Source organism: Mesocricetus auratus, unplaced genomic scaffold, assembly GCF_017639785.1.
Source record: "Mesocricetus auratus isolate SY011 unplaced genomic scaffold, BCM_Maur_2.0 Super-Scaffold_100006, whole genome shotgun sequence".
Lineage (NCBI taxonomy): Eukaryota > Metazoa > Chordata > Mammalia > Rodentia > Cricetidae > Mesocricetus > Mesocricetus auratus.
The window spans coordinates 17,364,806-17,389,668 of NW_024429190.1; the positions used below are offsets into that span (position 1 = coordinate 17,364,806).

General features: G+C 49.9%; 3 protein-coding genes across 8 annotated transcripts in view; 2 read left to right on the forward strand and 1 right to left on the reverse strand.

The window, feature by feature from the left end:
- Crmp1 (collapsin response mediator protein 1) overlaps nucleotides 1-6,264 on the forward strand; it is a 47,358-nt gene extending 41,094 nt beyond the window's left edge. For both annotated transcript variants that reach the window (XM_005068836.4, XM_005068837.4), the window contains exons 12-14: nucleotides 1,385-1,564; nucleotides 3,212-3,377; nucleotides 5,258-6,264. In XM_005068836.4, coding sequence (XP_005068893.2) covers nucleotides 1,385-1,564; nucleotides 3,212-3,377; nucleotides 5,258-5,349 — 438 coding nt within the window. In that variant the 3' untranslated portion in view covers nucleotides 5,350-6,264. The remainder of the gene's footprint in view (nucleotides 1-1,384; nucleotides 1,565-3,211; nucleotides 3,378-5,257) is intronic.
- A 3,502-nt stretch (nucleotides 6,265-9,766) lies between these two features.
- LOC101836521 (histone-binding protein RBBP4-like) lies at nucleotides 9,767-11,037 on the forward strand. The gene is given in 3 exon segments (XM_040747008.1): nucleotides 9,767-10,170; nucleotides 10,172-10,373; nucleotides 10,375-11,037. Coding segments are annotated over 3 exon segments (1,269 nt in total).
- Nucleotides 11,038-11,420: 383 nt separating this feature from the next.
- Evc (EvC ciliary complex subunit 1) overlaps nucleotides 11,421-24,863 on the reverse strand; it is a 37,300-nt gene continuing 23,857 nt past the window's right edge. Inside the window, exons 13-21 of one of the 5 annotated variants that reach the window (XM_021226444.2) lie at nucleotides 24,676-24,785; nucleotides 24,116-24,326; nucleotides 22,659-22,865; nucleotides 21,537-21,681; nucleotides 19,781-19,931; nucleotides 15,854-15,980; nucleotides 14,018-14,111; nucleotides 13,310-13,421; nucleotides 11,421-12,972 (exon numbers count right to left, since the gene is read on the reverse strand). In XM_021226444.2, coding sequence (XP_021082103.1) covers nucleotides 12,891-12,972; nucleotides 13,310-13,421; nucleotides 14,018-14,111; nucleotides 15,854-15,980; nucleotides 19,781-19,931; nucleotides 21,537-21,681; nucleotides 22,659-22,865; nucleotides 24,116-24,326; nucleotides 24,676-24,785 — 1,239 coding nt within the window. In that variant the 3' untranslated portion in view covers nucleotides 11,421-12,890. Of the gene's footprint in view, nucleotides 13,032-13,309; nucleotides 13,422-13,455; nucleotides 13,886-14,017; nucleotides 14,112-15,853; nucleotides 15,981-19,780; nucleotides 19,932-21,536; nucleotides 21,682-22,658; nucleotides 22,866-24,115; nucleotides 24,327-24,675; nucleotides 24,786-24,863 lie in introns of those variants that run through there. The other 4 variants (XM_013112531.3, XM_021226445.2, XM_040747005.1 and 1 more) reach the window with 4 other exon arrangements.

Sequence of the window (24,863 nt, forward strand, 5' to 3'; positions counted from 1 at the left end):
TTGATCAGTGATAGCCCAAGTGCATGATGGGACTCAGGTCAGCAGCTGAAGAACTTTATAAAAAGAACGCATGCTCAGGATCTGTGGGATAAGCAGTAGAATAAGGACTTTCAAGAAGTTCAGACAGCACTTGTGTGGAGGACAGTTACAAGCAGGAAGGCACACTGCTCCAAGGGAGATAGAGAAACTTTTCTTCCAGATACCCTTCAGACCACTTGGTTTTCAACCACACATGTTCCACTGTTGCAGTAACCGATAAAAAATAAACACAATTGAAAAGAATAGGTGACAAGCCATTAGAGGGTGGCAGTTGGCTAATGGCATTGAGTATCCATCCTATTCAAGTGGCACAAACAAATGTAGGTCTTTAGAGGTTCTGCTGTCTTTTTTATTATTTTGAGATTTCACTTTGTAAACTATTTGTATATGTGTGTATTTAACTGTGGGTTTGGACATTAAGATTTTGCTTTGTGAACTATTTGTATATGTGTGTATTTAACTGTGGGTTTGGACATTAAGATTTTACTTTGTGAACTATTTGTATATGTGTGTATTTAACTGTGGGTTTGGACATTAAGATTTTACTTTGTAAACTATTTGTATATGTGTGTATTTAACTGTGGGTTTGGGCACATGACTGCAGTGCCTGCAGGGGCCACCAGAGGGATTCGTGTCAACTGGAGCTGGAGTTACAGGGCTGTGAACTGCCTGATGAGGATGTTGGGAGCAAGAGCAGTGGAATTAACTGCTGGACCCCCATCCTCTGCTGACTATTTTTTTTTTAGGTGGAGGGGACATGTAGTCAGAGAACATGAAGGAGTCAATTCTCTCCTATCAAATTGGTCCCAAAGATAGAGCTCAGGTCATTAGGCTTGGTAACAAGTATCCCTACCCCCGAGTCACCTCTCAGGCTGTTGTCTTTCCAGTCAATGATACAGTGAAAGCACAGCCTTGCCCTGTGTTCATACTGTAAGCTTGCAATTTTCCTTCCACCTGGCAGGGTAGACTGGGCCTCATTCCTTGAGATGAGATTTGCTGGTGTACTGTAAGTCTTTTAGGGAAGCCCATATCCTTTGACCTTGTACTTCAGTTTAGGAAGCTCTCCCCCACAAAAGATGGTGTCACAGAAATGTGCATTATGACCAGAATGTCCACAGTGCTTGTCCACAGAGAAGCTTGCTCTCATTCCAGATTCCCGAGGTGAGTGTTAACAGTCAGTCCCAGCAGGTGCTGCTCATTGTCTGCTATACAGAGTGGACTGTTACACAGAGAAGAAGTCACTGGGAAATGCTTACTACAGAGCATCATATTATATGTGTCATGTTGACACAAGAGAAGCATTGGGTGTGGTACAGAAGTAAATCTGGGCTTTTTGCACTCACAGACCGTGGAATACAACATCTTTGAGGGCATGGAGTGTCACGGCTCACCTCTGGTGGTCATCAGCCAGGGCAAGATTGTTTTTGAGGATGGAAATATCAGTGTCAGTAAGGGCATGGGCCGCTTCATCCCCCGGAAGCCATTCCCAGAGCACCTCTACCAGCGTGTCAGGATCAGGAACAAGGTGAGCACCTGCATGGAGGGCCCTTTTGCTGTGCCATCCCCTGCTTGGGGAACTGGGCTCTGTCCTTTGCAGAGTTGATGAGCATGGTTGCATGCGCCCCTGTTTGTTCATCTGTAAAGTGGGCTTGTATTTCAAGCCCAGGTGATCACACAAGGTCAGGGAGGTTGCAGGGCCTTGCAGGCTGTGTTGGATGCACCTGTGTGTGCCAGAAGTGGTCATGAGCTACTTCGGGTTCTGTCCTGCCCCATCTTGGAGGATCATGGCCCACTGGAGGGTCATGGGCCTCATTCCCAGAGGAGAACCCAATTCTCAGGGCAAGAAAGACTTCCCCAGGTACCCAGCCATCACAGTGAGAATGCACAGCCCAACATCCTTGAGGGCTGGCTCCCTCCTGGCCTGCCTACCCCTCTCATCCTCCCCTCCTGCCAGATCTGTAATTACCTTCTCCAAGATCTTGAGACTTGGCCTTTGAAGGCCCCCATCCAATCACAGAGCAGGCACTGCCCTTGTCTGACTCAGAGGAGGGAACTTTGAACTCTTCACTGTGGCTGTCCTCCCTGTCTGTGACCCTCCTGTCACCGTATCAACTTGTTACTCACATGATCCAAAAGATGATGCGTGCCAGAAGGGCCAGCTGGGTATGTGGTCTGCGTGTCTCTGTTCCTTGTGTATAGTATAAATGCATGCTTGCATGTCCTCTTTGTATACTATACATGTGTGTCCATTGTATGTATGACACACACATGCACGTGTGCACATACCCATTGTGTGTACTGTGCATGCATGCATGGGTGTACATTTGCCCACTGCTTGTATTATGTAAGTATGCATATATGTGTGCCCATCGTATACTGTGCACACATGTATGTATGTGTTCACTTATTCATTGTGTGTATTATACATGCATGCATATGTGTGGGTATGTGCCCATTGAGTGTGCTGTGCATGCGTGTGTGTTCACTGCATGTGCTGAACATGTCTGCATATGTGTAGGTATGTGCTTTGCATATTGGGTTGTATATAGATGCGCATGCACATTTGTACATGAGCGGATGTGTGCTCATGTGTGTCTCCACTCTTGTACTTCAGTGGCAACACTACTGATTCAGACAGCACGGTCAGACACCTTGCCCCAGCCCTAGGGCCCCAGAGTTGCTCTCATCTGTCAGCTGTCTCTGTGCCTTTGCCACAAGGGCAGCACCAGACAGACAAACATCACAAGCACTGTGCATCGGGTGGGAAGACTTAAGTTTGGGGATGGGCAGAGTGGGCCTGGGGTTTCAGGTACCACTCCCCACCAAGGCCTGGCAGCATGCTGGGCTGTAGACATTTGACCTGGTCTGCAACTGAGGCCGATGCCAAACAGCTGATGGTCACTGAGAAAATACCTGGCCAAATGCTAAGTCGTGCATGTGTGTGAACATATGTGTTCATCTACAGAGCACATGCATGCGTGTAGACGGATATCCATATTGCTCCGTGGCACATGTCTGGTGTGAGCAGATGTGTGGTGTACAGACAAATGGCCTCCGGTCCCTCTGTTGGCAGGGCAGAGGAACAGACACCTGCTAATCTGACCCTCCCTCTTTCTGTGGCAGGACAGAGGAACAGACACCTGCTAATCTGACCCTCCCTCTTTCTGCTTAGGTTTCTGGGCTGCACGGTGTTTCCAGGGGAATGTACGATGGCCCTGTGTACGAGGTGCCAGCTACACCCAAACATGCAGCTCCTGCTCCTTCTGCCAAATCTTCGCCTTCCAAACACCAGCCCCCACCCATCAGGAACCTCCACCAATCCAACTTCAGTTTATCAGGTAGTCTCATGTAGTCGGCTCCTGTGGAAAGGGGCCAATGGCCTCAGGCATAAGTGGGGAAGGCCAGAAGGTCAGGGAAGGCTCTCTGCCATGCTCTGAGGCACAGCATAGGCAGGTGTTTCTAGAATGCGGCACAGCATGTTGATTTTTGACCTGGCATTAGTCATCCCTGGGTTTAATCATGCCAGGGGATGTTACCACTCTCATACGGTGAGGCTAAGTGTGGTGCCCAGGGACAGGTAGGTGTGAGGCAGGGGCCCCGTCATTTCTGGGTACATGCTCTGATCCTGGCCCTCAGACATCCCCTGCACCTCCAGGCTTAGGAAACACAATCTGGAATTTATGTCATCCCCACATGGTGGTGGTGTGTTTCTGGTATTGTTTGAAATTTCACAAAATTCAGTTTCAAAGTACCAGGATTACATGTACCTGCAACTCTACCAGATGTCCACAGGAGGGCGCATACACACACTGGGAGCATTGCACAGTCCTTGACATGATCCCTGTTGTTAGAGCCAGTACAGAGTCCTAGGGATTTGATGATGAGTGATGCACAGCTGGGCAGCTTCAAATGAGCCGAGAGGCCTGCTGAATTCCACAGTTCAAAGATGCAGCCATTTAAAACATGAGCATGAGCTCATGAGCTATGTAAAAACAGGCAGCAGACTAAAGTAGGTCAGTGGGTCATACCAGAAAGGTATGCTCTAGTAACAGAGAGGGAGGCAGGAGCTGAGAGAAGGATGAAATTCCAGTTGAAATTTTAGGATGAGAGGTACCCTGCAGGAGAGTGCTGTGAGTACTGGGTCAGGGGACCCCAGAACACTTCACTTTCCATATTCCTTTCTTGGAATAGCTACCTGAGAGCAATTCTGGTGTTAAAGGTGGCTGATGTTATTGCACAAAGAGATCACAGGCACAACCCTAGCATCTTGTCTAGTGTTCACAGAGAGCTGCCTTCCATGCTGTGAGGAGCCCTGGAGATGTTGGCATCTCACAGCCAGCTTGTAGACTGGCCCTCTAGTCCCATCAGGCAACTAAGTATTGTAGCTCTGTCATCAGATGTGGATAGGAAATCCTTAGAGTAAAGCTAGCCATGTAATAACAAGCCTGTGTTAGGGCCCTCCATTCCCTCTGAAGTCCATCCGTGCTGCCCTCGGGGCTGCATGGACATTACCAAGTGTCTGTGACATAGCTGGTCTTCCTGCATTGCTGTCAAGTTCACCCTTGTCCACTTCAAAGGCAGAACAATGCTGCAGTATGTAGGTGCAGAGTGCTAGTCTAAAGGGTACTTTCATGGTACAGTCTCTTGGCAAGCATGGTACAGTGGGCTATGAAGGGAAATGAGCAAAGTGATAGGCTGAGTCCCAAGTTAGCCGGAAGCCAGATGGCTGCCAATGAGTCGGCTAGGAGAGCCAGATCGTACTCTAAGGCAGGCTCTCACCTAGACAGGTCCTGTAAAGTCAGGGTCAGAAGGGAAGTCAGTTAGTCTGCATGCAGGCACAGGTCCCTGAAGCAAGGAACACTGTGCAAAGGAGAGTGGGCTTTGGGGACAAGCCAGTGTGGGCATGAGTCCTACCTTCTTGAGCTAATGTGTGTTCTCAGCACAAGCAGTGCTCCAAGTCTGCCTGCACACAGTAGAGACTCACTAAGTGAGACCAAACTCTGCAGAGGCCAGAGACCTAGGAGGGGAAGTCCCAGGACTGGCAGGTACCCAGTAGAGTTCAGGCATATCTACAGGTCAGGGAGGCTTCCCTGAGTGAACTTGGAGAGGGTCTTGAAGGTGGGTTGGAGTGATAAGTATTTTAAGATGGACTGCAATACCCACAAAGGTATGTAAACGGGTCTTCTCCCACACACCCTTGGCCTTCTGTCTCTTTCAGGTGCCCAGATAGATGACAACAATCCAAGGCGTACAGGCCACCGTATTGTGGCACCCCCTGGTGGCCGTTCCAATATCACCAGCCTCGGTTGACCTCAGATGAGCCAGATACGCAAGAGTGAAGGATTCTGGGAAAATGTCCATTCCTTTTCCTGTCTGTGTTTTTGAAGCCCACAGTTTTAGTTGGTACTGATGGAGGGGAGATTGAGTGATGTTCTTTCCTTCTCTGCTTAGGAAGAAGTGGTACTAGTGTGGTGTGCTTGCTTGGACGTTCCTTGCCCAGTGTGTTCACACAGACTCCACCTCAGAGCATGGTGTCTCCATCTTCCCTTCCTAGTGATCCCCAGGTGTAGCATCGTCCTATACCATCCCCTCCACTCCTCCACGACCCTCTGAGTGATGGTTCCTTTGCGCCCTGTAGCTGTTCTAGGATAGGATGCATGTTAGTAGGTTACGTATGCAAGTCTGAGCGCGGCTGATGGACATCGCCGAGGACCAACATAGACACGATGCCAAGACCTTTGCCCCAAGGGGGGACTCCCAAACTCTTAAAAAATGAAGGCTCTGCCCTGAGAGTCTTCACTAGAAAGATGTTGTCCCCACCCTCACCCTGACTGAGACCTGTGAATATGCAGAATGGCAGGGAAGCCTTCCACCTGGTCATAGAGCTCCATCATCCACGTCCTGTGTCAACAACCCGGTCATGGTGTCTTTCTGGTCTGTGTGTTCTTCCAGCCAGTCTTGGGCTTTGGGCCCAGCCAGGATCACACCCAGAAAGGGGGTGTCCTGACACCCCCCTCAGGCCTGAGGACGGTGGGGTACCAGCTATGCCCAGGCTGCTCGAGTCCCTGTTCCTCAGAGGAGGTCAGCGGGGCAGTCAGATTTTTAAAGTTTTGTACAGTTTTCCTTTGTATTCACTCACATTTTTACTTAATAACTGACTTGTTGGTGGCTCTTATTTCTGAATTCAAAGCTTGTGAGAAAAATAAAGAAATTAAATTGCCCGTTGACCCGAGTGGGTGTTTTCAATTGGGTGGCTCAAATGCCTCGAACTCATCTGACTCTGTGATGATCAGGTACTGGGGAACTGAGGATGAGAGATGGGAGGGAGCAGTTGGTACATTCCTTGGGAGAGATGGGTGGAGACCCTGTGTTAGCATTCAGGCATCTGTACCGGCCTGTCGTTGGGTTCTGACTGGGTAAGCTCTCAGCTGCAGCTACTAAGAGCACCACCTGTGCATATGCACTATGTTCCCTTTTGAAAGGGCCCTGCCCTTCTCTCTCTCTCTCTCTCTCTCCTCTCTCTCTGTCTCTCTCTCTGTCTCTCTCTCTTTCTCCTCTCTCTCTGTCTCTCTCTCTGTCTATCTCTCTCCTCTCTCTGTCTCTGTCTCTCTCCTCTCTCTCTCTGTCTCTCTCTGTCTCTCTGTTTCTGTCTGTCTCTCTCTGCCCCTCCTTCCTTTTTCCTGCTGCTCTTGTCTCTGGAGGCCAATCTCCCCCCCCTTTCCCCTTTTTACAATCCTTTCCTCCTAATAAAAAAATAAATTTCCCTGCTTGAACTCTGTTGCATGGTGTCTTTCTCTCTTGAGCTGCTTTTCTTAAATTACAGCACCCTGGATCCATAGGTGGGCTTCTGGGCTGTGCATTGACGCAGCTCAGCTCACAGCCGGGTCTGCATAGGAACTGGGCCACTGAGGACAAAAGTGCTCAGGGACTCTCCATGTTGCTCTCCAGAGCAGAGGGCTGGGAGAGTGCTGTGCATTTCTGTAAGGAGCCACACTTCTCTCCAACCAAGTCAGCGTGTGGTTGAAGAACAAGAGGATCCCCAGGTGAAGGACACCTTTGCAAACTGAGGTGGCAGTCCTCCTCTACATTTCCACAGTGGCCTTGTAGGAAAGAACATGGGACCAGGCCAACTTGACTTCCGGGAAAAGAACCTTATTCAAGTGGCTGCTCCAATGAGGGAGAAGCATTGCAGTACTCCGTGAGAGCCCAGGGACTACTTGGGGTTCTCCTGGGCACCCAAGCAGCCTTTTATTCAAGCCCAGCTGCTGAATTCAAAATCTGTCAGCCAGAGTTCAAGGTCTGTTGGGGACCTTGGGTCCCAGCTAGTGCCTGACTGTATAAGGGTCATCTTACAGGGGCACAAGACCCACACTGGGAAGGAGGTTCTGTTCCCACCACACTTCTGTATTTGGGGCTGTGTATGAGCTCCATAGAGAGCTGGAATCTGACCACCCCCTGCCTCCTGAGGAGCTGTGGTCTCCTATCATGACCTGCGAGTGAAGTCACATGGGCAGGTATCTCTTAGGCCAGCCTTAGTGTCCCTGACTCCCCTCTGAGCTGCCTTCCCCTGCACGGACTCCAGAATACAGGAGAGCTTCTGGTTTTAAAGGCATGAAGGGGTCATAGAGAGGAGCTGAGGCTTGGCAGCAGGTGGCCAGGTTAGAAAGGCTATTGGTGAAGGTGCAGCCCAGACACAGAGGAGACTCTGCCGGTTTGGAGATGCAAGTACCATGGGGTAACCACCAAGGACAGTAGCGCGTGGAGTGAAGTCTGCGTGAGTCTAGGAGACCAGGATGTGTGCTATGCTTGGCAGAGCCAGCAAAGTGGCGCTGTCCAGGCTCTTTGGAGTCCATGGGATTGTGAGTGGGTTCCAGACATCTGGTGCTGAACTGTTTACGTTATTGAGCTTTGGTTGTTTTGTTCTGATTGTGACTATGCTCTGGCTCTTCCCTCTTGGAGTAAGGAAGTATTTAATTTGGTTTTTTTTTTTTAGCCTTTCTTTCTTTCTTTCTTTCTTTCTTTCTTTCTTTCTTTCTTTCTTTCTCAGGAGTCCATAGTTAAGAAATGTTGGAGTTTTAGAGACTTTGGAGATTCTAAAGAGACTTTGGATATTTTAATTAATTAATTAATTAATTATATATCCTGACCACAGTCTCCCCTCCCTCCTCTACCCCCACCCCTTCCCCTCCCCTCACCCAGCTGCCCTCAACCCACCCCTTTTCAGTATTCACTCAGAAAGGGACAGACCTCCCCTGGGCATCAGCAAAACATGGCATATCAAGCTGCCATAAGACCAAACACCTCCCCCTGCATTCAGGCGGGGCAAGGCAACCCAGCATGAGCAATAGAGCCACTCAAAGCACCAGGGACAGCTCCTGTTCCCATTGGCAGGACTGCCACAAATAGACAAGGCTACTCAACTGTCACGTATATGCAGAGGACCTCGGTTGGCCTATTCCCATGCAGACTCCCTGGTTGTTGGCTCAGACGCTGTGAGTTACCAAGAGCCAGGCTAACCATTTCTGTGGATTTTCCTGTGATGTCCCTTTTACCCCTAGCTCCTAAAATCCCTCCTTCCTCTCCTCAGCATGACTTTATTTTAAAGAGACTAAACCTTTCAAGTGAATTTTTTGGGTTGGTGGGACTTTTGAAAAGCAGATAGGCTGTTTTATATTGTGATACTAATATTAGCATGCCGTCTTGTGTACAAACAAGACAGGAAAGGTTGCAGTTGAGTAGTGGTGTGTTTGTGTGCCAAGATGACAAGTGGTCAGTTGTGCTGGCTAGATGTGTTTGTTTGTTCTTCCAATCTGGACACCAGCTGGAGTCATCCGAGAAGAGGGGACCTTAGTTAAGAAATGCCTCCAGAAGACTGCACTGTAGGTAAATCTGTAGCGCATTTTCTTGGTGGTTGATGTGGAAGGCCCAGCTTAGGGTAGGTGGGGCCACCCCTGGTCCTGAATGTTATACAAAGTGGGCAGAGCAAGCCATGAGGAGCAAACCGGTAAGCAAAAAGCCAGTAAGCATTCCTGCAAGGCCTCTGCTTCAGTATCCAGGTTCCCGCCTCGAGTTTCCGCCCTTTCTTCCCCAGGCTGCTTTGGGTCAAGATGTTTTAGCTCACAATAGGAACCCTACGAAACTCTGGATCCCTGGTCAGTCTTGGTGCTGGAGGAGACGAGGGACATGATTTGTTTGTATTTGCCACAGTCACCCCATCAAACCAGAGGACTTAGGTGATAATAGTGGTTCCTGTGCAAGCAGTGTTCTAGAATTCTGAACAAAGGAAACCAGAGCTTTTCCCCATTCCTCAGGTGACATGCCTCATTAGAGTCACCAGAGGGCACTGTGAACTCATGCTGAAAACCCCATTCTGGGCAGGTTGGGAGCCGTGGTTGATCTAGTTGAAGCTCATGGTTACAGGGTATGTGTCTCAGTGCTTGGGTTCTAAGCATGGGGATCTGCTGGCCAGGTAGTCTCTCCTAACTGTGAGTTCCAGGCCTGCCCTGCCCCCAAAGTGGATAGAATGACAGGAACCATTTTGCATGTTGTCCTCTGGCTTCCAAATGAGTGCGAGCGCGCGCGCACACGCGCGCACACACACAAACTTGCATGCGCATGCAGAGGGCATGGCTGCTTTCCATGAGCTCCACACTTCTAACTAGCTGGTTCTAGTCTATACTTTAAGAACCTAAAATTCCCCCCAACCCCTCCCGGCTCGCCTGCCACCATGGCTGACAAGGAAATTGCCTTTGACGACTCGGTGGAAGAACGTGTGATCAATGAGAAGTACAAAATATGGAAGAAGAATACCCCTTTTCTTTACAATTTGGTGATGACCCATGGCCTGGAGTGGCCCAGTTTAACTGCCCAGTGGCTTCCAGATGTAACCAGGCCTGAAGGAAAATATTTCGGCATTCACCAGCTTGTCCTGGGAACACATATATCAGATGAACAAAACCACCTGGTGAGAGCCAGTGTCCAGCTTCCTAACGATGATGCTCACTTTAATGCATCACACTATGACAGTGAAAAAGGAGAATTTGGAGGTTTTGGCGCTGTCAGTGGGACAATTGAAATAGAAATCAAGATCAACCATGAAGGAGAAGTAAACAGGGCTCAATACATACCCTTGCATCATTGCAACCAAGACTCCATCCAGTGATGTGCTTGTTTTTGACTACACAAAGCATCCTTCTAAGCCAGACCCTTCTGGAGAGTGCAACCCAGATTTGCATCTCCATGGACATCAGAAGGAAGGTTACGACCTTTGTTGGAATCCAAACCTCAGTGGGCACTTACTTAGTGCTTCAGATAACTATACCATCTGTCTATGGGGACATCAGTGAAGTTCCAAAAGAAGGGAAAGTGGTGGATGCAAAGACCATCTTTACACAGCATACAGCAGTAGTGGGGGACATTTCCTTCCATGTGCTCCACCAGTCTCTGTTTGGGTCTGTTGCTGACGATCAGAAACTTATTATTTGGGATACTTGTTCAAACAATGCTTCCAAGCGAAGCCACTCAGTCAATGCTCACTCTGCTGAAGTGAACTGCCTGTCTTCCAATCCTTACAGCGAGTTCATTCTTGCCACAGGGTCAGCTGACAAGACTGTTGCCTTGTGGGATCTGAGAACCCCGAAACTCAAGTTGCATTCCTTTGAGTCACACAAGGATGAAATATTCCAAGTTCAGTGGTCACCTCACAATGAGACTATTTTGGCTTCTAGTGGTACTGATCATAGACTGAATGTCTGGGATTTAAGTAAAACTGGAGAAGAACAGTCCCCAGAAGATGCAGAAGATGGCCCACCAGAGTTGTTGTTTATTCATGGTGGTCACACTGCCAAGATATCTGATTTCTCCTGGAATCCCAATGAATCTTGGGTGATTTGCTCTGTATCAGAAGACAGTATCATGCAAGTGTGGCAGATGGCAGAGCACATTTATAATGATGAAGCCCCTGAAGGAAGTGTAGATCCAGAAGGACAAGGATCCTAGACATGTCTGCACTTGTGATTTAGACTCTCCTTGTTTTCTTCTGAACCCGGAGGTGGATTTAACACTGGTTTGAGACACAGACTTTGTTCAGCTATATGGCTACAATAGGTGCTACCAACAGTACTAATAGCCCAAACCATGGGTGTTTTCTAAATCTTAACTGGGGGACTTAATTCAACAAAGCCACAGACTTATAAATTTTCTTCAGTAATTTTCTAGTAACAAACCTAGCCATGTCTAAAGTAGCTTCAGAAATGGGGCGCATTATGTGTTGATTAATTTTCTTCTTAAGCTATATCCCCAAGTTTTTCAGATTCCCAAGTAAGAGGCCAGAATGGATAAGGAATTAGAGACAAGTGAAGTAGGTGTCTGAGCCATGAGTATACATATTGCAAGAGTCATTTTTATTCAGGAATTAGGGGAGATTTTAAGGTCCTCTCATCTGGCTTTCCAGGATGCACATTTTCCTGTGTAAACCAGACTCTTGGTTTCTTTAGTTAAGACCACACGTTCTTCCTTGCCCTCATATTTTTGCTGATTAGTATATTTCTTGAGCTATTTCCGTATTATTCTTTTCCTTTCTGTGAAATGGTTTTGTTGTGTGGTTTTTTGTTTCTGTTTTGTTTTTTGAACTTGGAACCACCAAGTTGTAAGATGTATGTTTTTAACTGACAGTAATACCACTGGTGAACTGTCAAGTTGAGAAGAGTGTATTGCTAGTTTGATTTGTTTTTAAAATGGAATTAATCCTTGATAAGAGTTGCTTTTTTAGGAGTTAGCCCTTGACCACTGTAGTTTGATGCCATCTCCAGTTTGGTTGACCTGTCTCACCATCAGGCCTGTTACTCTCCATGACTAACTGTGTAAGTGCTTATAGGAATAAATTGCTTTTCTATGAAAAAAAGAACCTAAAATTCCCAGAAAGTCCAGAAGATTCCTGAGAGGGACTACTGAATCACAAAAGCCAGTATGTTCTAGAAATTGATGGTAAAATGGGGCTTTGCAGTGCTGGGCTTGCCCCAGGGAGGCACACATTGACCTGTTGCTGAGAAACACCAGAGATGAATAGATGTGTCCAGTTGACACTAATGGATAGAGCCCAGGGTTGCTGCCCATTGTCCTACAATGCACAGGAAAGCCTGGGTCTCCACGGGTCTGAAAGAGTAAGGTTTCCCTCCTAAGTGAAGCCTGAGGGTAGGGAGAGCCTCCTTCTTGCCCTCCACGCCCAGGGAGGAGATCTTGTGTCACATGACAGGAACATGTGATCCTCAAGGTCCAAGTGGTTCAGAACAGGCCTGTGGGTTTAGAACTCCATGGCTGTACCAAGGACAGTGGCTCTGAAACTCAGACATCCTTGAGTGGCCAGGTACCAGGGCCACCTGAGCCCAAAGAGAAATACCAAGGCCAAAAGTTGGTCCTGGCTGGGACACTGGCAGCCACTGCCAGGGACAGGAGATGACTGTGGAGCAACGGAGGCGAGACAGTGGCTTCAGGATCAGAAAACACCAGTGATGGTGAGACCCTGACAGGCAGGACTTCATGGAGATGCTGGGAATCAGGGGCTACTGGGTAGTGCTGGGACACTGTGAGGCTGGAGGCCAAGGGTAAGGGCCCCCTGAGGGAGGAAGCAATCAGGAAAAGTGTACCAGGGCAGAAGCCGAGGTTCTCCAAGGCATGTCTCCACCAGCTCCAGTCATCCCAGGTGCTTGGTGCTACTTCATGTCATTTTCACTTTCTAAGGCAGGTGGCGTCCCCTCTCTCAAGACTGGCCTCCTGCTTCTGCCCCCGCGCCCCACAGCTGCCGCCATGGATGCAGTGGGGTACACATCAGGTCCATCTCAGCAGGGCTCCAGCTATAGATGGCTTCTTGTCTGCAGCATATTCCTTGAGTTCTCTCCATCTCCAGCTTCGCTGTCCTGCTGACCCAGCCTTCTGCTGCTGTGGACATGGATGGCAGGTGATGAATGCTGCACTATGGATTCAGGACCACCCAGCTAGAAGGAGTGATATGTAAACACCAGGTGGAGGACACCCAGCACCAAGGAGAAGATGACACTGGCTCAGTTGACCTAGTAGCCCAGAGCTGATCCACATGCAACAGTTCCCAGCAATGCAGGCAACCCCTGTTATGGTCCCTCCCTGTCCACTATTCTCAAATTATATTCCCAGCATTTCCTGGGCCTCATGTGAGCACCATGAGAAGGGTCACTCCCAGACTTCAGAACCTTGATAGAAAGACAGGAGGAAGGCAGTGGGCTGGGACCCTTCACACCTGAGTGGTCCTGTGGCGTGGTCCATCAAGGCAGGGTGATCATTGTTGGGCAGCCCTAGGTCCTCTCTCTCCCGATGTGGGGGCTTCTTTCTTTTGGTTCTTACTGGCTTCTCTGTAGAAGACAGACAGGCCCAGGATAACGCTGTGATTTTAAATGGCGCTTCCTGCCTCCATGGTTTATAATCAACCTTAGCCACATCACCGCTAAGCAGGTTGAACACCATGAGTGAAGTGTTTCCCACGCCCCACAGCCTCTAGAGCTGGGATGGAACTGGGAGCACCAGGCTTTGTTTCTGCTTTGCCCACAGCATGCAGGATACAGGAAACAGGAGAGGCAGAGGGCAGAGTGCAGACACTGGCCAGAGCTCGTGTGTGCAATACCTGTGAATGACTTCCCGCACCAGATGACATTGGTTTATGATGTTCCTAACGTATCTCTGAAGGGGAAGAGGTGTCATTTCCTCATTTTACAGAAGGGGAAGAAGAGATGAGAGTAAGATGAGGTCAGGACGTACTGGAGCCAGGAACTGGCATGGTGGGATGCCAGAGAGCCAAGGTCCCTGTGATGTTCTGAGTCTGCTCAGTTACAGGAAGTAGGAAAGTTCAGAGAAGCTGTGCGGGACACCCAAGGCTCCACAAGAGTGGATCAGTATCCACTCTTCTAAGTTCAGAGCCCCCCTGCCTCAGTACCACGGTGCAGAAACTTACCTGGAAGTCCTCGCTTGTTGGAGAATGGCTTGTTTTCAGTAAGGGGCACCCGGGCCAATGCTGCCAGCTCTGAGATAAAGGTCTGCTCAGCTTCCTGATAGACAAATGGAAGAGGGTCGGCATGCCTCTCTGCCCCTCGCCTCTGAGTTCCCCACCACAGAGTTCAAGCCTTACACTGTGCAGGATGGCTGGTGACTCCAACCCACATCCCAGTGTGGAAGATGACTTTCCAGGCAGTACCCCAAGAGGTCAGAACCAGGACAGAGGCATGGAGAAGGGTGCTCCTCTAGACACCTGGTCCTCTCTCCTGTCTCATAGCCCTGTCCACAAACAAGGGCAGTTTGGAGGCTCAGTCATTGCTAAGCACTGGCTTGGCTCCACTCCAGTGTACAGCTGCCAGGGGACTGAGAAGCTATGATTTCCTATCCTAAGTTTCCCTATCTGTAGTAAGGATCATAGCAGCCACCACCTCGGTTGCTCTGAGAGGGTGTTGAGAGCTTGCAAACCAACTACCACCTGCTATGGACCCCTGGGAACAAAAGCTCATCATTAACAGGGTTCTTATAATTGCTGTCATTACTGCCACCCCTGGCTTGATGGACACGGAAAAGGCCAAATTGCTGTCATATGCCTTCATTCTGAAATTCTGAATTTTCTTTTAAATTTTATTTATTTATCTGTAATAGTAGTAGTAGTAGTAGAGTGTGTGTGTGTGTGTGTGTGTGTATGTGTGTGTGTGTTTGTTCACAGGACAGCTTCTAGAAGTCAGCTCTCTCCCTTCACCATGTGTTCTGGGGATGCAGTGCAGGTCCCGGCTTGAGCAGCAAGTTCTTCTTACCTGCTGAGCATCCAGTAATGCTTCGATTTTGTTTTAAGGTATCATGCCACCGGGTTTTGGTGGCGCACACCTTTAATCCCAGCACTTGGGAGGTAGAGGCAGCCAGATCTCTGTGAGTTTGAGACTGCATGGTCTACAAGAGCTAGTTCCAGGGCAGCCTCCAAAGCCACAGAAAAACCCTGTCTCTAAGAACACCCCCCCAAAAAAATGAGAAAAGAAAAAGAAAAAAGAAAAGAAAAAGTAGGCTTTAAGCCGGGTGTTGGTGGTGCACTCCTTTAATCCCAGCACTCAGGAGGCAGAGGCGGTGGATCTCTGGAGTTGGAGGCCAGCCTGGTCTATAGAGCAAGTTCCAGGACTCCAAAGCAATACAGAGAAACCCTGTCTCGAAAAACAACAACAAAAAAACCTCAAAAAACCAACCAAACAAAAAAAAAAAACCTACACATACAAACAAACAAACAAAAGGATCCTGCCATCCCCTGATATTTTTAAGGCAGATACTTTGGGGAACAGTCACACCTCACAATCCTCCAGGCTGGGACTTTTCTGTGTGTGTGCTTAACTGTCCACTTAAACCCTGAGAGCCTCGCCTCGCTGAGTGCTCTACCTGCAGTGTGAGCCTTAGCTACTGTCAGCACTGTCCAAGAGGTAGAGATGGCAGCTCCAGCACCTTGCAGCCCTGCTGGTGGTGGTCTGCACACATTCCTTTACACTTCCAAAGTCATGGGCAGATGCTCAGCTGTGCCCTGAAGACACCAGAGCCATGTGGGAACCACTGTCCCCATGGGCTCATGCTCCTTTCAGGAAGACATACTCTGTTGGCCAATGGAACTCAGAGAGCCAAAGATGCCACGGACAGAGAGAGGTTCAGAGGTGATGGTCTGGAGTGGGACACAGGATTTTTTTTACAGTGGCCTGGGCAGCTGGCTGTAAGCCAGGGTGTGGCCTCTTCCTTGTATACTACGCCACTGCCTCTAGTGACACATCTCCCAAACTACCTGCAGCTGGGTCTCAAGCTGGGCTTCGAGCTGGTCGAGCTCTTGTGCCTTCTGCTTTTGAGAATTCAGGCGGCCCTGCTGGTGCTGTGTGAACTGACCCAGGAACTTCTTCTGCCGTGACAGCATCCTGGTGGCATGAAGGGACGGTCAACACTGTTGGAATCCTAGGCCAGTAGATCCCTGTAACTTACTGCAGCCACATTTTCCCAACAGTCCGGCTCTGACCAGAGGCTGCATGTCTATAAAGCATGGGGAAGGCCAAGGAATCCTGCATGCACCCTGGACTTAGAATCCTAGGAAAGCCTGGGGACATCAGCAGGACAGAAGCAAAGTCAGGACATCTCTAGGTGGGAACTTAGAGCTGCATGCTGGCATCTTCTCATGAGCAGACACTCTTACCTAAGGAGAAGGGTTCCTAAGAAAGGACCAGAGGCCTTCCAGGACCACCAAAGACTCATTTCCTGGGGGCAGTGTCTACGAACCTTAATAAGCCTTAATGTGCAGCCTATTCATTCTGAGAAGTAGGCATAGGGGTAGGACAGAGGCCAGGTCCCTCATAGCGAGAGCACCGCCTTCTCTCTTGGGCGCAGACCCCTTCCCTCTCTCCCTCTTCAGCAGACCATGACCTGGTCCTCTGCAAACAGTGACATCTATTCCTGGCCTGTACTCCATGACTGCTATTTTCCTCCTTTCCATCTTTAGGGACAGTTTTCAGAAAGGCTGACTAGATCTGAAGGCAGAAGTTACCTTTAGCATTAATAGGCAGCTGTTCTGGGATATACAAGGCATAAGAAAGCCACCTTGCCTCTGCTTCATGCTCTCTGGGCTGCTGGGATACCTTTCCTTGCTTCCTTGCATTTGGCCTGTAAATTTCTATTCATCCTATAAGACCAAATCATTCATCCATCCTTCCATGTATCCATCTCCACCTATCAATGATCAATATAACCAGCCATGATCCATCAATCCACCTATGGCCCATTTATCCATCTATCAGTGACCCATTTATCCATCCATCTCCATTCTATCCATCAATCCATCCATATACACCCATCCACGATCCATCTAACCAGCCATGGTCCATCAACCCATGCATGACCCTTCATCCATTTATCCATGATTCATCTATTCATCCATCCATGCTCCATCCACTCATGATCTATCTACTCATCCATTATCCATCTATTCATTTTTTCTTACTTCTGGCCAGACAGTTACTGTGATCTAACATCGGGACCTGTGTGTATCAGGTACTTTGCTTATTTTGCTTGTTCACTGCCACCTCTTACTACCCCCCCGCCATACAGATCCCTTTCCTTTCCCCAAACAGCCCCCTTCAAATTTCACATTTTCTTAAAAGTCTAGATTCCCTCTAGAAGAGAAATATGTGCTTGCCATTTTAAGTCTGGTTTATCTCATTTAACATAGTGATCTCCTATAAAAGACACACCATGTTTTTTAATGGCTCCGTGATACTTTATCATGTATATTTATCTCTATTCATCCCATTTGCTCCACCCATTTACCCACTGGTGGGCTTCTGGGATGATTCATTGCCATGTGTACTGTGGATAGTGTTGTAGTAAGTGTGGGTGTGTGAGTACCCCTGCTGTATGCTCACTGAGCTGCTTAGTTTATTGTCAACTTGTCACTAACTCGATAGTCAGTCTGGGAAGTGGGAACTTCAACCTAGAAAATGCCCCCATCAGATTGGTCTGTAGGCAAGCTGGTGCAGGCATTTTCTTGATTAATGATGGGTGTGGGAGGGTCCAGCTCCATCCAGGTGGTTCCACCCCTGGGCAAGTGGTCCTGAGTTGCGTAAAAAAGCAAGCTGAGAAAGCCATGAAGAACAAGTCAGTGAACAACACTCCTCCATGGCCTCTTCATCAGTTCCTGCCTTGAGCTCCTATCCTGACTTCTCTTCATGATGGACGGTGATGGGGACACAGAAGCTAAACAAACCCTCTCCTCCTCAGGCTGCTTTGGTCATGGTGTTTTATCACAGCCACAGAGTCCCAGCTAGGATGCTGACTCCGGTTTCTTTGGGCACAGACCCTAAATATGCCACCCTCCACCTCTTTGCTGGCCCCCAAAGCTCCTTGTTTCTATCCTGGGGATAAGTCTTGCCTTTGTCACCCCGATTCTTCTCATCCATGGAGTAACAAGAAGGAAAACCCTGGTTTGTCGCTTCCTCTGTAATGGTCTAGCTTTGTGGAGCTCTTCTTCGGGATGGGTAGTGACACATAGCAGGGCCTAGCTTCGCAGATGTTACTTCTCTGACTTTCAAGGAGGCTGAGTCTACGGTGGACTCAAGGAGAGACCATGAGCATCCTCTCTGTCAGGCTTGCTCTCCTCTCTCATAAACCATGTGGAGTTTGACCCGCTGGCTACTGAGACCTGTCTTTTCTGGTTCAGAGCAAGGCCCTGGACTACATTTCAATCACAATCATATCTCTAGTAGTTGAAGCCCAGGTGCTGAAATCCCTGAGCTTTCCCTACAGTTCTGTGACCATGTCTGAGTTTCAAGGCACCGTGGGTGGGGGTGCAGGTATGGAACCTGTACATTCAATAGCAAAGCCAAATATACCTCTGTATTGAAATCTAAGAACTGCTGGGCCATGGCCTAATGACTTCAGGAAGGCTGGGCAAGCCTGGAACTTGAAGCTTAGCGTGGTTACCTGCTGATGGCTGCCAGTGCCCAGACAGAGGACTCTAAGTGGGGCTATGGTCCTTGTTGATTCAGATACCTACTAAGGCTGGGATCGACTCTGTTATGTGTGGGTGATCCCTACCTGATGTGACTGCTGGCTTCTGCTGCTCTCAAGCCCTGGCCTCCCTGCAGTTGGAGGTACCATTTCCCAACACAGCAGCATGTGTTTTACAGCCTACTCCCAAGACTCACTTCAGGACAGACAGGTAGTGTCCCAGGCACAGCTTGAAGCCAGGCAAAGAGCAGGTGCTGCCAGGGTCACATCAGCGGCTCCGTGGCCACTTGAAGCTAGTGGGCCTTTGTCATCAGGAAACTTGGGAGCCACACACCCCAAGAAGAGTCCATCTGAGAGGCCACGACAACACTGAGAGCAGCCAGATAAGCTAACCCGACTCTGACCCACTGGTCTGCAAGACAGCAGGTGAATGAGGTTTGCCGAGCCTGTGGAAGTGGAGATGGGCACTGCCATGAAACACGCCTTTGTCCCCTCTCCTGCACCCTCGCCTTCATCCCCAGGTTAACAACACGTAACTAGGGCTGGGGAGATGGCTCAGTCGTGGTGCTAGCATGAGAGTTTGAGGCTTAAAATCCACATCAAAAGAAAAATAAAAGTTGGCCTGGAGGTGGTGGAGCACACCTTTCATCCCAGCACTTGGGAGGTGGAGGCAGGGAGACCTCTGTGAGTTCGAGGTCAGCCTGCTCTACAGAGGGAGTTTCAAGACAGCCAGGGCTATGCGGAGAAACCTGTTTAAAAAGAAACAACGACAAATAAGTAAATAAAAATAAAATCCTGAGTATGATGGGCTTGCTTGAAATCTCAGTGCTGAGAAGGAGACAGAAGCATGTCTAGGGCTCACTGGCCAGCCAGCCTAGCTCGCTTGGCATGTGCCAGGCCAGTGAGACACTGGTAAAAATCAAGGCAGATTGTGCCTGAGGAACAATAGTTGAGGTTATCCCTGGACTGGCACACACACCTCCACTTACACATATATACACACCTGCACTTACACACACACACACACACACACACACACCATCAATTTCACACAAATTCTCACCTCAAGGCTGGCTTCTAGGGAGCCCAAGATATGAAGGAAAAGATTCAGAGCTGTCTGTGAGGCAGAAGACACCCACATCAACAGGTGGTGGATCTCAAGCCTACCACGTAGAGTGGGGTACGTCCGTGCAGGGACCCCATAGATGACCCTGAGTCCCACCTCTGCTGCACCGCCTGGGTAGCTCCAAGGGAATCTGCTGCCTGGCTTCCCGGCTGCACTGCCTGGCTTCCCGGTGGTGCCGTCTGGATCCCTGATAGTGGGTCACTGAATTCTTGCTTCTTCCACAGCTTGTAAGCGTTGATTCTCTCACCTGAACCCACAGACATAAAGCAATCAAGGTGCGTGTTTGGAAGGTGAACTCTTCTAGGCCTGGGGTGAAGCTGGGGGCCAGCGCAAGGGGTGAGCATGATACACCTGCTCTCCCAGCATGCCACAGGCACCAGTACTGGGAAGGCCAGTGCAAAACCACACATGGCTCCCCTCTAGCTCTCTGTCAGGAGTAAGGAAGTGACAAGCAAGTTTCCACAGTAAGAGGCTGCCACAGAAACCTTTCAGAGTCAGAGTCACACAGCAGGGAGATAGGCTGGGTGAGTTGAGCTCGGGCTGTGTGGGCCTTGGGACGCCAGTGTAAGCACTTTTAGGAGTAGGCATCTGGCCTTGATCTCACACCCATTGCCGGCAATTGTCTTATTTGCAGAGTTATCTATCTAGAAAAACTTATTTAAGGTAAAATGATGTGTTGCCCTGGGTTTCCCTGGCTGAGAGTGCTGTCTGTTGCATAATTACTATAGTGCCACCTCTTTACCTAGGGATTCATGTTTGACAGATGACAGGCAACCTACTGGAGGTGTCCCTCTGTTAAATAACATAGCACTAAGGGAGCAGCTTCAGGGGATACATGGTTCTGCCCTTTGCTGGTGGTGAGGGGCCCAGCAGCTGCTGACCTGGCTGGGCCTGAGCAGCCACCACGCACGGTTCATCAGCAGAGCCGTGACCAGGCTTCCTGCTCCCTGCTCCTTATGGAAGCAGTCCTTCCCAGAGGGGGGGGGGGGCTCGCCACAGTCCGTAAGGGAAGCCAGTGTCAAATTCCCACAGCAGAGCCGAGAGCAGAAGAATGGGCTGCCAGAGCTCAGAGGACACTGGGAGGCGAGTCCAGCCCTAGCCCCACAGATGGCAAGTGGAGGCCTAGTGTGGGCGATGACAGGCCCTGGAACTAAGTGCCCTGCGGGAATATGCAGGTGTCTCCTGTTAAGCAAGCTCAAATCTCTTTGACAAACTGTGATGGGGAACTGTAGATTCCTGAGTCATGCCAGATCCCAGCTGAACCCTCCTGAATGTGGGGAGGGTGGGGCAGGTCGCAGCTGAGCCCAGCGGAGAGCAGTGACAGCACTGAGGGTACTCCAGGGTCTTCCTCCTGCCCCTCCGCCTGGGGCTCCATCCCAGGCCATCCACGGGGAAAAGTGTGTAAGCTTGTGCAGGAAGTTAGGAAAAGCCCGTGGGAGCTCCAGGTGTTACTTAGTGTCATTGTGGGAAGGGCAGCTGGTATCTACTGCTTCACAGGTGTGGGGGGAGGTGATTAGCTTTAGGAGCCCTGGGTTGAATATTCTCAGGTGGGCATCTCTCAATCATGTTTACTGTATCTCTTTGGCTACCAGGAAGCTCAAAGATGGAACGACTTCCGTTTCTCAGGAGGCCCTACAAGCATTCATCTCAGATCAGAAACCACAGAGACTTGTTGTATTGTAGACACACAATCTTTCAGCACTCTTTACAAAGGCTTTTGAGTCACACGCACATGCATGCACTGGCACACGCACCCATGCGTGCAAACAAACTCGATTCCTCCAGGCGGGCGGGCCACACAGACTCTACTCTTGCAAAGCCATCACTGGCCTCTAGCTGGGGAGACACCTACCCTGCAGGGTCTTCAGGTGCTGCAGCACTTGCTCCTCGTGGGCCTGCAGAAGCTTCCCGACACGCTGGTAATACGCCTGCATGAGGCGGCTGACACTGGTGCTGGTCACATACACGCTCTCCACCACTGTCTCCACTAGCGTCCTCTGTGGTAAGCAGGAGAGACAGGGACATCTGAGAGGTCACAGGTGAAGCACCTGCCCTGCATCGTATTTCCCACGCTCGCCCAAACCCGGAGTGGCCAGGACTCAGGCAGGGAGAGCATGACCAGTTTAAGCCAGCCATGATAATCTTACTTTCCCTTGACAAGGATGATGACTTTGATCCAGTTCTGGCCAATAAGATGTGACATTAGTGAAGCCTGCTGGGGGTGGGTTATTTCCTTCTGGAACATTATTAGCACAAAGTCTTAATGGGTGAAAGACTCCATCATTTCCGTTGTTCTGCCAAGCTGTACATATATCAGTGTTTGCTAGGCCACAGACACCATGGTCCTCTGCCTCAGTCAGACCTCTCCCGACTCATGGGTCCAGTGGGTAATCAAGGAGATATAGGGTGAGCACTGGAGATGAGCCGAGACCTGGGTTCCAGGTTCATTTCTGCTGCTCACTCCCTACTAAGCTTTCAGTGTGTCTTTTGTACAATGAGAAGCCTGTTTCCCCATCTGAATGACGGGAAGGAGGATCCCGCCTGGGCTGTGTGAAATCTGAGGAAGCACCTAGATGTACCACAGTCACATGACCGCTGTCACTATTTTGACCACAGTCCTTTAGCCATGGCAACAGAAAAATAGCAAGCTACTGCCAACGTATCCAAGTTGAGCTCTGTGGATCACGAAGCCACCAGGGTCTGTCCACAAAGCCTCAGGGAAAGCCACACCTCTCATCTGGGATCTGATTTTGCTGTACAGTGGGCAGTGGAGAGAGAAGCCAGCCAGGTAGGTGTGCCTTGGTCTGATACAGAATGAGAGTTAATGGGACACAGCTCAGGGTCTCTGTGTGTGGGCTGGGTGATTCCTGGCTGGCAAGCTAGGCACATGCTGTAGGCTGGAAGCTCAAAGAGAGGCAGGGAAAATACCATTCTTCCTGCCCCTTGGTGTCAAGGGACAGGGCCTGGCTCTCACCTTGAAGTCTTCCTTGTCCCTGGTCCGGCCCTTGCTGGCCACATTCCTTGCGTGAACCAGCAATGCCTGTCCAATGGACCGCTCTGAGTGCAACTGCAGCAGCTGCCCTGCCTCCCGTGCCTCTGCAAGCAGCTGCTGCTGGAGTCGCAGGCCCGTCTGCTGAGCCTCATCTTCCAGTCTGGCCGCCTCCTCCAGGATCCGTGCCTCCTATAAGGACAGACATGCTACCCATTAGCCAGAAGGGCCGGGCCTTGTGCTGGCCTGAAGGCTGGGGAAAGGAATGAGGGGGCAGGCAGTTTCTAGACTTGAAACACTACTCCTGAGGATGAGCCTAGGTGTCTGCTCATAGTTCCCTCCCTCATCCAAAGACATGTATGGAGCACCAGCTGTGTGCTCAGTGTGCTCCACAGACCCTCACAAAATGAGGTCCTTGTTCATTCTTGAGCACTGTGAAGCCTGAATACTAAGACTGACAAGGTCAGAGAAACTTAGTAACTTTCTGAAAGACAAAACCAGGATGAGATCAGACCCAACTTGTGGGGACATTATAGAAGCCGTGGCAGGGCATATGAGGCCAGGGACAGAGAGATTGGGGGGGAGGGAGTGTGAGGGAATCAGGAACCTGGGGCTGCCTCTGCTTAGTGTGGAGAGATAGGGAAACTTGAAACTGGAGCTAGAGAAGAAAGCTGCTTGCTGCCTTTAAGGAGGAGCTAGAAACTGAGCCCCTGTGTCGTCAGCAGGATGGAAGTCATTGCAGCTTCTGTGGCTTAGGGTTATGAGATCCATGGAGGAGACGTAGGGCAGCTGGTAGGGATTCAGCTCTGCTGATTGTCAATTACTTCAACCTGTTCAGATCTTCACAGAGCAAGAAGGGCCTCTTCCCAGTGTTCATGTGCTGCCTGCCCCATCCTCCCTGAGACTTCACTTGGACTCCTGGTGGAATTCTCTCCATGTCACCTTCACTAGAATCCCTTATATATGTGTGCACCTCAGAGTCACCGCCTTTATGAGTTGGACCATGTCTCCTCAATTGAGATTCTAATCGTAAGACTTCAGTGTTGAACAGCATGGACATGGGACATGGGTGTTTAATGTAGAGGGCTTGTGAGCTTGGGTCCCCCTCCAGGGTACCTGAAGTCCTCCTCAAAGGAGGTGAGAATCTCAATACAACACACACAGAAAGATGAGCATTGTGAGCATGCAAGGGTAAGAGTGCCTGTAAGCCAAGGAACAAAGACTGGGGAGAAGCCTGCCTGCCCCACCTTGTCCTCACCCCTCAGGCCCCCATCCTGGGAGGCAATGAGTCCCCGTGAGTTAAGTCCCAACCTGCACCTGTTGTCACACTGCTCTGAAAACTCCCGGGGTGTCAGGATCCTAATGTGACAAGCAGGGCTAGAACTTGTGTCTAATGGAGCACTTCTGGGCTGTGTTTTGTGGGGACCGTACTGTGTCCTCACCAGGGCTCTAAGCAGCTGCCACTGATGTTCCTCCAGGCATGGGGACGCTCCCTGCTCCAGAGCCAGCTGCTCACGCAGCTCCTGCAGGAGCCTCTTCTTCCCGGACAGTCTCATCTGAGCCAGGGCAGTGATGGTGGTACCTCGGAGGGCCAGTCTTCGCAGAGCAGAGCACAGCAGCAGCTGGTGGCCCTGCAAGATGCCTCGTGTGGACCTGTGGGAGAGAGCAAGGCTGGTCAGAGCTCTAGGATGCTCTGGGCCAGTGAGACACACACTGAGGGGTCCCACCTATAGGAAGAATGGGAGTCAGCCATTCCACCACCCACCTGACATATATATAATATTCACCTCACAAGAGCTATTCGAAAAAGTCCCTACCAAAACAGAATGCCGTGACACAGGTTTTATTAGCACCACTTTCTAGAGAAGGAAACTGAAATGGTACTTCTTTATTATCAAGGGAGGGCAGGGAGCAGCCAATGCACCCACATTGCAGGTTAGCACACTGAGGTTAGCCCAGAGTCTCATACAGACAGAACCCATCCTTCAGGGCTCATACTCACTCTTCAGAGAGGCCAGTGAAGCGGCTCAGGACCTCATGGATGGTGCTCTCCTGGTGATCCTGCAGCTGCCTCTGCAGCACCGTGGACAGCGCACACGCCTCCAGCCACACCTGTGCTCAGAGGGACAGCAATGCATGAAGCAGCTGCAGCGGGCCCTCCCTTTTTTTGTTTTTGTTTTTTGTTTTTTG